General features: G+C 56.0%; 1 protein-coding gene across 3 annotated transcripts in view; it reads left to right on the forward strand.

The window, feature by feature from the left end:
* EMID1 (EMI domain containing 1) overlaps positions 1-9,674 on the forward strand; it is a 41,123-nt gene extending 31,449 nt beyond the window's left edge. Inside the window, exons 15-16 of one of the 3 annotated variants that reach the window (XM_060028289.1) lie at positions 4,520-4,604; positions 8,843-9,674. In XM_060028289.1, coding sequence (XP_059884272.1) covers positions 4,520-4,604; positions 8,843-8,967 — 210 coding nt within the window. In that variant the 3' untranslated portion in view covers positions 8,968-9,674. Of the gene's footprint in view, positions 1-4,519; positions 4,605-5,511; positions 5,603-8,842 lie in introns of all 3 variants that reach the window. The other 2 variants (XM_060028288.1, XM_060028287.1) reach the window with 2 other exon arrangements.
* Positions 9,675-10,672: the final 998 nt, after the last annotated feature.

The raw sequence follows: 10,672 nt of genomic DNA on the forward strand, positions 1-10,672 counted from the left end.
TGGGGGATCTGGAAACCACTGTACACAAAGGAAGCCCATGAAGGCTGGGAAGGGAGGTCTAGAAACTGTCACATACACAGCAGACATAGAATAAATGGGAAAGGGGACCTAGAAACCACATGTGGGATCCTAGAACCTTCACATCACGAGAGAGACTTGCAGTGAATGAATTTCAGGGCCTAGAAATCACCCACCCAGGAGACATGGGGGGAGGACTAAAAGCCCCACGGTGCAGGGACCTGGAAACCATCACTGATATAGGACACATTTGGAAAACTGGATGGGATGGGGGCAGACAGGAGAGGCAACTGGGGAGTTCTTTTGGAGGCTGGTATTGTGCCTCCCTCCCTCGTCCACCCCTCTCCCTGGTGCAGTCTGGCTGGCACGCCCTACTTCCTGGCAGGCATTAGTTAATGAAGACATGGGAAGCACCCAGCGCCTGCCCTGCCCTCTCTGCTCCTGATTGTGGGGTCAGTGATGGATACAGCCGTGGGAGCCCCCCACCCTGCACAAGCCCTCCCCCATGTCTTTCCATGACTTCTGGGGTCCTGCTACCTCTCGGGCAAGCCTCTCCCAGCCCCTCACTGCCACCCCACTCCCTTACCCACCCTCTACCCACTAGTGGCTCCAGAGCCTCTTAAGCATACTGCCTGCTTAGGCATGAGCTGGGCTGGGGGTCAGCTAGACCCATGTGATCCCAGCCCTCTGCCGCCTCTAGGCCCCTTCACTGGCCTCTCCCAGAGACCTTTCATTTGGAAACACATTTTTCACCCCGCCTAGAGGAGGTGGGAGAGGTGGGATGAAGGCTGAATTAGGCTGGGGAGCCCCATCCCTATATGGGGGTCCCAACAGGAGAACAGATGCCTGAACTCTCCCAGAACAGACTTCAAACTCAGGACCACCTGTGGGAGGGGCCCCCACAAGAGGTAGCAGGGCCCCTGCCCATCCACCTGCTTTCCACTTACCCACCTGCACTTCTGCCCCTGCTTGCCGCCTGCCTGGGAGGGGACCCGCTGGGCTGGGGCTGCATGAGGCTTTGGGGGCTGGGGGAACAGCTCTGTTGGGGGCAGGTGGGGATGAGGTCTGTGTGGGGAAGAGGCCTGAGGGCTCCTATACACACTCCACCTACCAACCCCCACTTAGTGAAGCTTTTGGAGCCACTGACCTGGCTGTGGCTCAGCATTGACACCCAGTGGTCATGAGGATGCACTGCAGGCACTGCCTGGGAGTGACGGGGCTCAGCTGGCCCATCTAGACCAAAGCTCATACCCCTTATTCAGACAGGAAAAACTGAGGCCCAACTCCACAGAGTGAATTGTTGGCAGAGCTTGAACTGAAGCCCAGGCTTTTCAGCTCCCAGGACTGGGGGAGCCAGCTAACTTTCCCCAAGCGCCTCCTTGGTGGGTGCCAGGCCCCAGGCTGGGCACTGTGGACATAGATGTGATTTGGACACAGTCCCCATCCTCAGGGTGGTCACAGTGGGGTGGGGGGAAACAGACCAGTAACCAGCAGTGACAGGACAGGGGGAGCTCAGCTATGATTGTGGAGGGGTAGATTTAGCATCTTCTTGGATAAGGAGACCCAGGCCGAAGCCTGGCAAAGGGTGTTCACGCAGAGGAGAGGAAAAATCACATGCAAAGGCCCTGGGGCAAGAGTGGGCCCAGGGTGTTTGAGGAGCTGCAAATACTTGGAGTGACAGAGTGTGACAGGTAAGGAGTGAGACAGAGGTCATAGAGGCTTTTAGGACTTGAGAGGCCATGCTGAGGAATTAGGACTTTGTTCTATGGGCAGTGGGGAGTCATTGAAATATTTATAAGTAGGGAAGTGACATGGTCAGATTTTTGTTTGCAAAAGATCCCTCTGATTGCCATGTGGAGAAAGGATGGGAGAAGGGAGCAGAAAGAGAGACTAGACAGGAGGCTGTCCTGGTCACCCTGGCAAGAGGCTGTGGGGGCCGGAACTAGAAGGGGGACAGTGAAGAGGGACAGATGTCAATGGAGCTGAGAGACACTTGGGTGCTTGTCTGGCTATGGAGGGGGGAGCGAGAAGTTAAGGGAGATGTTTACAATAGTAAAAGAGAGAAGAGAGCCAGGAGAAGCTGGCCTGCTGAGTTTTCTCCATGGAGAACGGGGAATGTCTACATGACAGCCGAGTGGGGGTGTCCAACAGGCCCTGGACACTAAGGCCAGGATTGGAGGGCACTGGGACGTCATTGGTGCAAGCAGCAGGCCACCCACCCAGAATATTTTTTTGGCATTTTCCCCCATATTTTTACTTTGAAAATTTTCAAATATATAGAAAATTTGCTACAATGACTATCCTTGTACCCTTCTTCTAGACTGACCAATTATTAGTATTTTGCTGCCTTTGTTCTTTCGCTCTTTATATATCTATAGATCTTTTTTTCTAATCCATTTGAAAGTAAGTTGCAGACCTCATCCACATCTCCCCTAACACATCAGCATGTGTCTTGAAAGAATATGGACATTCTCCCAAAGAGCCACAGTAACACTGTCACACCTGAGAAAGCTGACATTAATTCAGTGAAATGATGCCACTTAATATACAGCTTATATATAAATTTTACCCATTGTCCCCAAAATGCCTTTTGTAGCTAGTTTTAAAAAAAAACAAGATCAATCAAGATTCATGTGTTGCATTTGGTTGTCACATCTCTAGGTTCTTTTTTTTTGCGGCACGCGGGCCTCTCACTGTTGTGACCTCTCCCGTTGCGGAGCACAGGCTCCGGACGCACAGGCTCAGCGGCCATGGCTCACGGGCCCAGCCTCTCTGCGGCATGTGGGATCTTCCCGGACTGGGGTACAAACCCATGTCCCCTGCATTGGCAGGCGGACTCTCAACCACTGCACCACCAGGGAAGCCCTCTAGGTTCTTTTCATGTAAAATAGGCCCCCTGCCCTTTTCTTCTTTCTCTTGACTTTGTCATTTTGTGACTATCCCACTGTCTAGATTTGTCTGACTGTTCCCTTGTGATGAGATGCAGGTTAAATACCCTTGGCAGGTGCACTAACTGGGGATGTGGTGCCCTCTTATTGCATCTCATCAGGAGGCTTATGACATTAGCTTGTCCCATTGTCGATGCTGGCAGTGGCTTAATGTAATTTTTGAAGGTCATCCATGTTTAGATGGGTGTAATACTTGAAGAGAGATTACTTTAGTGTGACCCGGTGACCCCCAGGCCCAATGGCCAGTCAGTGGCCCCATCCATGTGATGTGGACAGGACAGCCAGATCATAAGGGACAGTCTCAGCATGGCCACAGTGGGCTCACTCAGAACAGACATGTTGGGAGGACTCTTGATTGTTAGACGTTTTTGTGGGAACAGCTTCCTTGAAGGTAGTAATTGTACCAAGATGCATATTATACCTCATCCCTTCATTTAATCTGTACTAAGTGAAGCACTCTGAGAGGCTCCCAGATGTGTCAGGGCGGGAATAGTTCTATTGCTATCCTGGTGCTCTGTCAGAATTAAGATATCTACATTCCAGAAATAGCTTTAGTCTGGACTCGGAAAGAGGAAGGAGTGAGGGAGTGTGGAGTTTTGGCAAGACCGCGGACCCTATGCTGGGGGAGGAAAGGACAGACAGACAGACACTGGGAAGAAGTGAAGGTGAGGGCCAGCTGGCGGTCCCTGGCCAGCACCGGCACCACTTGAGACAGGAGACCCCAGAGCAGGGAGGCCTAGGGGAGGGGTCTGAGGGCCGCTGCCGCATCCCCGGGCCTGGGTGCTGGAGACTCAGCTGAGAAGAGAGGGTGGGGCTGAGGGCTGGGCTCCGGGATGTGCAGCACATGGACCTGGAGTAGTCAGAGCCCAGGGAGGGATGGGCTCAAAAGGGCTGGGGCAGGGGCACCTGGGCCTGAACTTCAGCTTTGCCGGCATTTTAAGCCTGGCTTCCCAACAGCGATGCCACACAAACATTTTCTGATTTTACTCTTACATGTTCATTTGGACATGAGTGGGAAGGATATCGGTAAGTAGCCTGATCCCACCAATGGAGTTAATTAGGGTGAGACAAATACAGTATTTAAGGCAAAATTGAGTCAGTTTAAAGACTGTTAAGTAAAGAAGAGTACAAGTGGCCCAGGGATGTGGCAGGAATCATGCAGATGATGTGAGACCAACTGGTTTCAGGCAACAGAGATGGAGGAGGGGCCGGGGCTCTGCGGCAGCGTCTGGGCAGGTTCTGTGGCAGGCTCTGGGACAGCAGTGCTGCCCCTGCAGACTGGCCTCCGCCCGCCCTCAGTGCAGCAGGATTTGCAGGGGTGTGAGGAAAGAGCAGCCAGCTGGGTGGGATCCTACTGAGGAGGTTGCTTCTGCCTGCCTTGGCCCCCTCCCATCCTCTCCTGGTCTTGTCCCTGCTGTCCGTGGGCCCTGGGCTGTGGCAGGTGGTGTGGAGCTGCAGGTGCATGTCCAGGGTGGGGCATGGGCCTCCAACAAGCTTTGCAGGGCCCCCTCCCCTGCCCCCTTCACGGCTGCATCTGTCTCTTTCCTCCACAGGGGGAGGGGTTGCACCAACTACGCGAGGCTTTGAAGATTTTAGCTGAGAGGGTTTTAATCTTGGAAACAATGATTGGGCTCTATGGTGAGTAGAGACAGACAGACGGACAGACAGCCCAGCCCCCGCCTGCCAGGCTTCCCCAGGCCCTCCAGGGTGGAGCTGCCCGGGTCCAGTCAAGAGGCTGGATAAGGTACCTGCCCTTCTCCAGGTGGAGACCTGAAAGGTCAAGACCACCCATCTCTCAATGACTGGTCCCTTGTCCATGGGTGAAGGGGGGGGCCCTAGAAACCCAGGCCCCCACCCCTGTGGTAAGACCTGGAGCTCCAGACATTGTGGGTAATGTGGTTTTCAGGCCTGCAGGGGAACCAGAGGTGACAGATTTCAAGTCTGAAAGGAATTATGGGCAATGGAGCCAAACTCCAGAACTGCAGGGGACTGTGGGTAACAGAGCCAGACTGTAACAGTGCAGGGGGTTGTGGGTAATAACGTCAGAGCCCAGGCCCCCAGGAGGATTATGGGTAATGAATCCAGACCCCAGTCAGGCCTCAGCTCAAGAGAAATTGTGGGGAACAGAGCCAGTCTGCAGGCCCACAGGACAACAGGTCATGGGGCTAGACTCCAGAAGTGCAGGGGACTGTGGGTGACAGAGCCAGGCTCAGGTCCCAGGGGACTCTGGGTAATGTACCACCCACCAGTTCTGACCCCAGAGGCTCTCACTGGGCAGGCCATCCTGGCCCCAGGGTCCCCCTTTAGTGGCCTGAGAGACCCTCCCCCAGGCATTCACCCACCAGTTCTCCACCCATCTGGTCACTTGAGGAGACAAGTGAGCCCCATCCCCACTTAGAAGGAGCAGCCAAGGTCCCAACAGAGACTCACGCCCAGGCTCCTGCCCGGAAGCCAGAAGGAACTGGCCCCGCCCCCCACCCTCGGTGCCCAGCCCAGCCCCTGGAGGCCGGACACGCACCGTCTGCTCTTCTCGATCTCCCATCAGGCTCCTAGCTTACAGAGCTTCCTGCAGCAGCAGGCTCAGCTGGAGCTCCTGGCCAGACGGGTCACCCTGCTGGAAGCCATCATCTGGCCAGGTAACGGCAGGGTGGGCAGGCAGGGGCAGCCCCTGCCAGGAAGGGCCTGGGAAGGGCCTGGGGACACAGAAGGCACCTCCCAATACTGGATCCAGACTAGCAGACAGCCACTCTTCAGCCCTTCCATCCAGCCAGCAGACGGTGTCTGGCACAGAGGAGGTTCTGGTAACTAGTTCTTGAGTGAATGAGCACCTGCTCTGTGCCAGGTACCTTGCTGACACAGGCTCCAACAGATAAGACAGACAGGGTCCTGCTCTCATGGAGCTTAGGGTGCTGGGGGGAAGCCCTGGAACTGGGCGTTAAACCTAGGGTGAGGAATATCACAGTGGAGTGAATACAGGTGGCCACCAAAGCCCACAAGTGCTCCTGATGCAGGCTGGGGGGGTGGTAGAGGGCATCTCAGGAGGGCTTCCTGGAGGAGGAGGCATCTAAGTGGAGACCTGAAAGGCAAGGATCGGGGGCAAGTGAACAGGCAGAGGAACAGCATGGACAAAAGCCAGGAGACCAGAGAGAACCTAGAGGGACAGCTCTGTGAGGTTGCTGAGGGTGAGAACAGAGGCTAGAAGATCTGGTAGGGCCCCATTTGAGAAGGTCCTCGAAGGTAGGTCAGGGAGGCATGGAAGGAGGTTAGACACCACCTGGCTGTCACAGTGGGCCTAAGGAGGTCTCTCCACGTTAAACTGGAGCCTGTGGCTGGCCCTGGAGAGAGTCAGGGATCGGCCACCCCGTTCCTCACCTACCCGTGAAGAGGCCCCAGCCCTTCTCCCAGCTGCCCCATCTCTCAGCCCAGTCCTAGCGCATCAGTGCACACAGCCTCAGACATAATGTCCAACCTCCCATCTATTTTACAGATGGGGAAATTGAGGCCCCCAGCAGGAAGGAGAGCCAAGGTTAGAGCCAAGCCTCCTTCATTTGGCAAAACTGTAGGGCACACCTACTGCAGGCTGGGTCTGAGGCAGATCTCAGGGTACCCACCTTGGGGAGCTGCCCATTGGGTGGTGGGCAATCCTCAGCATCTATAGAGATGAGGGCCATGGGGTACAGGAGCACCAAAGGATGTGTGTGAGGAGAAGCCTTCCTGGAAGATGGGACCCTTGCGTTAGTCATAGAAGGTCCCTACGAGTGTGCCAGTAGGAAGTGGTGGGAGGGCAGCCCCCATGGGGACAAAGGCCTAGAAGTGGGAAGGTGTGTGGGTTCTGCTTCCAAAGCTGCTCTCGCCATGCCACAGGGCTTCCCCAACTTGTGAAAACTCAGACCATCTCCCAGACCTCCTCCCCTCTCCCAGAGGAAGGACCAAGGACCAAATCCCAGGTGCTCAGCTCCTTGTCAGGTGTCCCCCGACTCCCCTCTCAGGAGGATTGGGAGGGGAGCCAGAAGGGACACACTGTGGCCTTGGATCTGTGCTCCGCCCCCCTCAGCTGGCTCTGTCTCCAGCAGCCCAGGGAGGAAGTGCCAGGCACCTGGCAGTGTGGCCAGGAGGAGGGGAGTAGAGGAGATGGAGCCTTCCCCATTGGCCCATCATACACAGCAGGTGCTAACAAAAGACCCAGATGGGGCTCATGTTTAGATTATAATCAATAATGATGATAATAGTAACAGCTGTCACACATCCAGTCCACCTGGGCCGGGAAATTTACATCCATCATCTCCAGTCCTTGCAACAAGCTTTCTAGGTGGGCGACACTGTGCCCACTTCACAGATGAAGAAACACAGGTTCAGAGGGCTCGTGTGACTCCCCCGGGACATAGGGATAGTAGTGGTGAGGCCAGGGGTCCGCCCTAGGTCAGGTCTCTGAAGCGCCAGCTCTTTGGGCTCCATCGGCAAAGGTTCCCTGACCCCTCTGCTTTGCTAGGCACTGAGTGGGGCCCGGGGGAAACCAAAGCCCTGAATTTGATCATGTCAGAACAGCATCTCATGACTGATTCACAGTGACCAGACCTGCAGGAGCCCTGGGTCGAAAACACACCAACCTAGTGACCATAATAATCCAACATTTACTGTGAAAACCACTTTCCACTCTTGGTCACATTGAACACTCTGCAAGGGTATGACAACAGGAGTGTCATCCCACATTCCAGATGAGGCTTAAAGGTTCTGGGACTTGCCCAAGGCCACATAACTGGGACATGATAGGGCCAGGACTTGGCCTGAGCTGATGTTGGAACCTGAGCTTTGAGCTACCCTCCTCCTATGCTCCCTGTTTTAGGGCATGAAATGTTCCTTGGCTGTGATTGCAGATACCTGTCTGCCCCAAGGGCGCCAAATCTCAGCCCAGAGGTGCATGAGACACAGGGTCAGAGTGCTAGACAGTTATGAGTATGAGGGTATAGCTCCCTCCCTGGCATTGCCTTCAGTGGGAAGCTGGTGCTCACCAGAGTCAAAGTGTCTCTCCTGTGAACAGTGTTTCGAAGGCTCAGCCAAGTCCTCCATCCTGGGGCCCTCCCCCTGGAAAAACAGCCCATCCTTCCGAGCTGCCTAACCCCTCATTTAACGTTGAGAGGGACTGAGGTGATAGTTACATAAGGCTTCCTGGAAGAGGTAGGTCCTGATCTGCATTTTAAAGGTTGAGTAGTTTTCCAGGTGGGAAGAATGCCAATTATCCGGTTTTACTCTTGGGGGCCAGCTTATTTGCAGGTTGGGGCATATCTCACCATAGCTAAATCGAAACTAACTTCAGTAATTACTGGAGTTGGCCAGGGCCTCTGTATCTGGAACTGTCCCCCTGGTTTTAGAGATGAGACAGCTGAGGCCCTGACAGAGGTCCAAAGCCACACGGTAGGTCAGTGGCAGAGCCTGGCCTTCCTAAACCCTTCCCCACTACAGGTGGCCTAACCTGAAAAGAGAGGAAGAGTGAGGCTGATGCCTGGCCTTAGTTTACCCAGCTCTGAAATGGGAATGATTCAGGGCACACCTCTGCTCCAAGATATGTTAACGAAGAAAAGAGCTATACTGTTTATGGAGCATCTGCTACATGCTAAGCATTTCAGAAACATGGTGGGTTCATTGATCCCCACTTGACAGAGAAAATCAAATAGAGGCCCTGAGTGTTCTAGTTGGGTTAGGGGCTAATAACTCCTGCGGGGAGGGGCACTAACCAGCTTTGCAGACCCCCTTCTTTCCCACACCTCTGCCTCTTAGACTTGGGCAGAGCCCCACCCCCCACCCCCTCAGAGGGCCAAGGGAAGGTGGGCACCTCACACAGACGTCACTAACCCGGCCTCTTTCCTTCCCTCCCGCAGAACCAGAGGGGTCAGGGGCAGACCCTGCCGGCACGGGCACCCCCAGCCTCTTGCGGGGCAAGAGGGGAGGACACGCCACCAGCTACCGGATCGTGGCCCCCAGGAGCCGAAACGAGAGAGACTGAGTGTGGTGGTGGCCCCTTGGTGAGGGCCAGGCCAGGCTTCCCTTCCCAGCCTGGACTTGGCCAGCTGCCTCCAAGGTCCGCCATCCGTATTTATTAATATCCTCAGGGTCCCTTCTGCCACCTAGGCCTTTGGGGTGGGCATGTCTTGGTCCTGGCAGCCCGTGCGCATCTGCCTCCTATGAGGCTGAGCTGGGACTGGAGCCTGAGAGGGAGGTGTGGTCCAGGCAAGAGGTGAGGCTTTGCTCAGGGCCGTGGGCCTCAGTTTCCCTCTGTGAAATGGGGTGATGCAGGCCTGTGGGGAGGGGCGGCAGGTTTGGAGCTTCTGTCTTCTCATCAACCGCCTGGCCATCCAGGCCCCAAGCAACTGAGGGATTTGGAAGCTGGGGCTCTGCCCGGCCCTCAGCACACCCAGGGATGATGAGAGCGGGCAGTCTCACCTCCCCACTCCCCAGCCAAACCTGGGGGGCCCACCTGTACCCCTCGTCTCCTTGTTTTCTGGTGCTGGGTTCCTGACCCTGAGGTCAAGCTACCTGATCTGACTGGACATTCAGGGCTCCTTGTCTCAGTTCTGACCCCTGAACCCTCAGTCCTTCTCATGTCCCAGGCGGAGGGGGCATGGAGAGGGAGGGGCCACCTGCTCCCACAACGGCTTGTGACAGACACCAGGAGGTAGATGTGTATTGGCCAATAAAGGCCCCCAGCCTCACTGCCCACCAGCCTGGTCTCAGTGTGTGCTTAGATGAGGGGCAGCCGGGCAGGGCCAGCAGCCTTTCTTCTCAGTGGCCTTCACTATCCACCTGCAAAGCACAACTGTGAGGCCAGGGCTCCCCTGGCCATCACCTGGGCAGCTGGGGAATGGGGGTAGGTGAGCAGAACAGAGGCTCAGGCCATCCCCACCCCCTAGCCAGGTGTCCAGCAGGAGCTACCAGACCTCAGGGCAGCTTCCCTTCTCTGAGCCTGTTTCCTCACCTGTAAAATGAGGCTGATGGTGTAGTCCTCAGGTTTCCCAGTCTGTTTCTGGCCCCTGGCTGGTGACCAATGGCAGGGTCGGTCTCTGTGGCCCCTCCACTCTGGCCCTGGCCTGGGGTACAGCCTCACGGGTGACCAGAGCACAGGCCAATCCGGGGCCTACAGCCCCCTGTACTGCCCCTCAAAGTCCAGCTTCCCGGCCCCTCTGCCTTGCAGAGTTCCCATCGGTGACTCACACCCATGCCCCACCCTCTGTCCTCTAGGCTTTGGCTACACCTCCCCTCCCTGGGAGGGGGCAAGGACTGAGAGGGGCCAGGAGGGAGGAGCTGCTTCTACAAAGCTGAGGAAGCTTCTCCCCCACAGCACGCCCACATTGCTTCCTGCCCCCGCCCCCCCCCCCCCCCCCCCACCGCAGGGCCCAGCCACCAGCCTCAGAGCCTGCCCTGGGGCTCTGGCCCTTGTCGCACTGAACTGGCCCTTGTCCAGCAGGGACACAGGGGGCTGTGGGCGGTGAAGGGATGCTGTTCCTGGCGAATCAGGGAAGGCTTCCTGGAGGAAGGTCTCCGTGTAGGCCAAGACCTGAGGATGGGTAGAAATTAGCTGGGAAACAGATGATAAATGCTCCTTGGCAGAGGGTCCAGCCCAACAAAGACCCTGAGGCGGAAGCTCAGTAACACTGTGTCTCTGGACATCAGGGAGCTGCTCTCCTGCAGTCGGCTGTTCATTCACTGCTTGT

Source organism: Delphinus delphis, chromosome 13, assembly GCF_949987515.2.
Source record: "Delphinus delphis chromosome 13, mDelDel1.2, whole genome shotgun sequence".
NCBI lineage: Eukaryota > Metazoa > Chordata > Mammalia > Artiodactyla > Delphinidae > Delphinus > Delphinus delphis.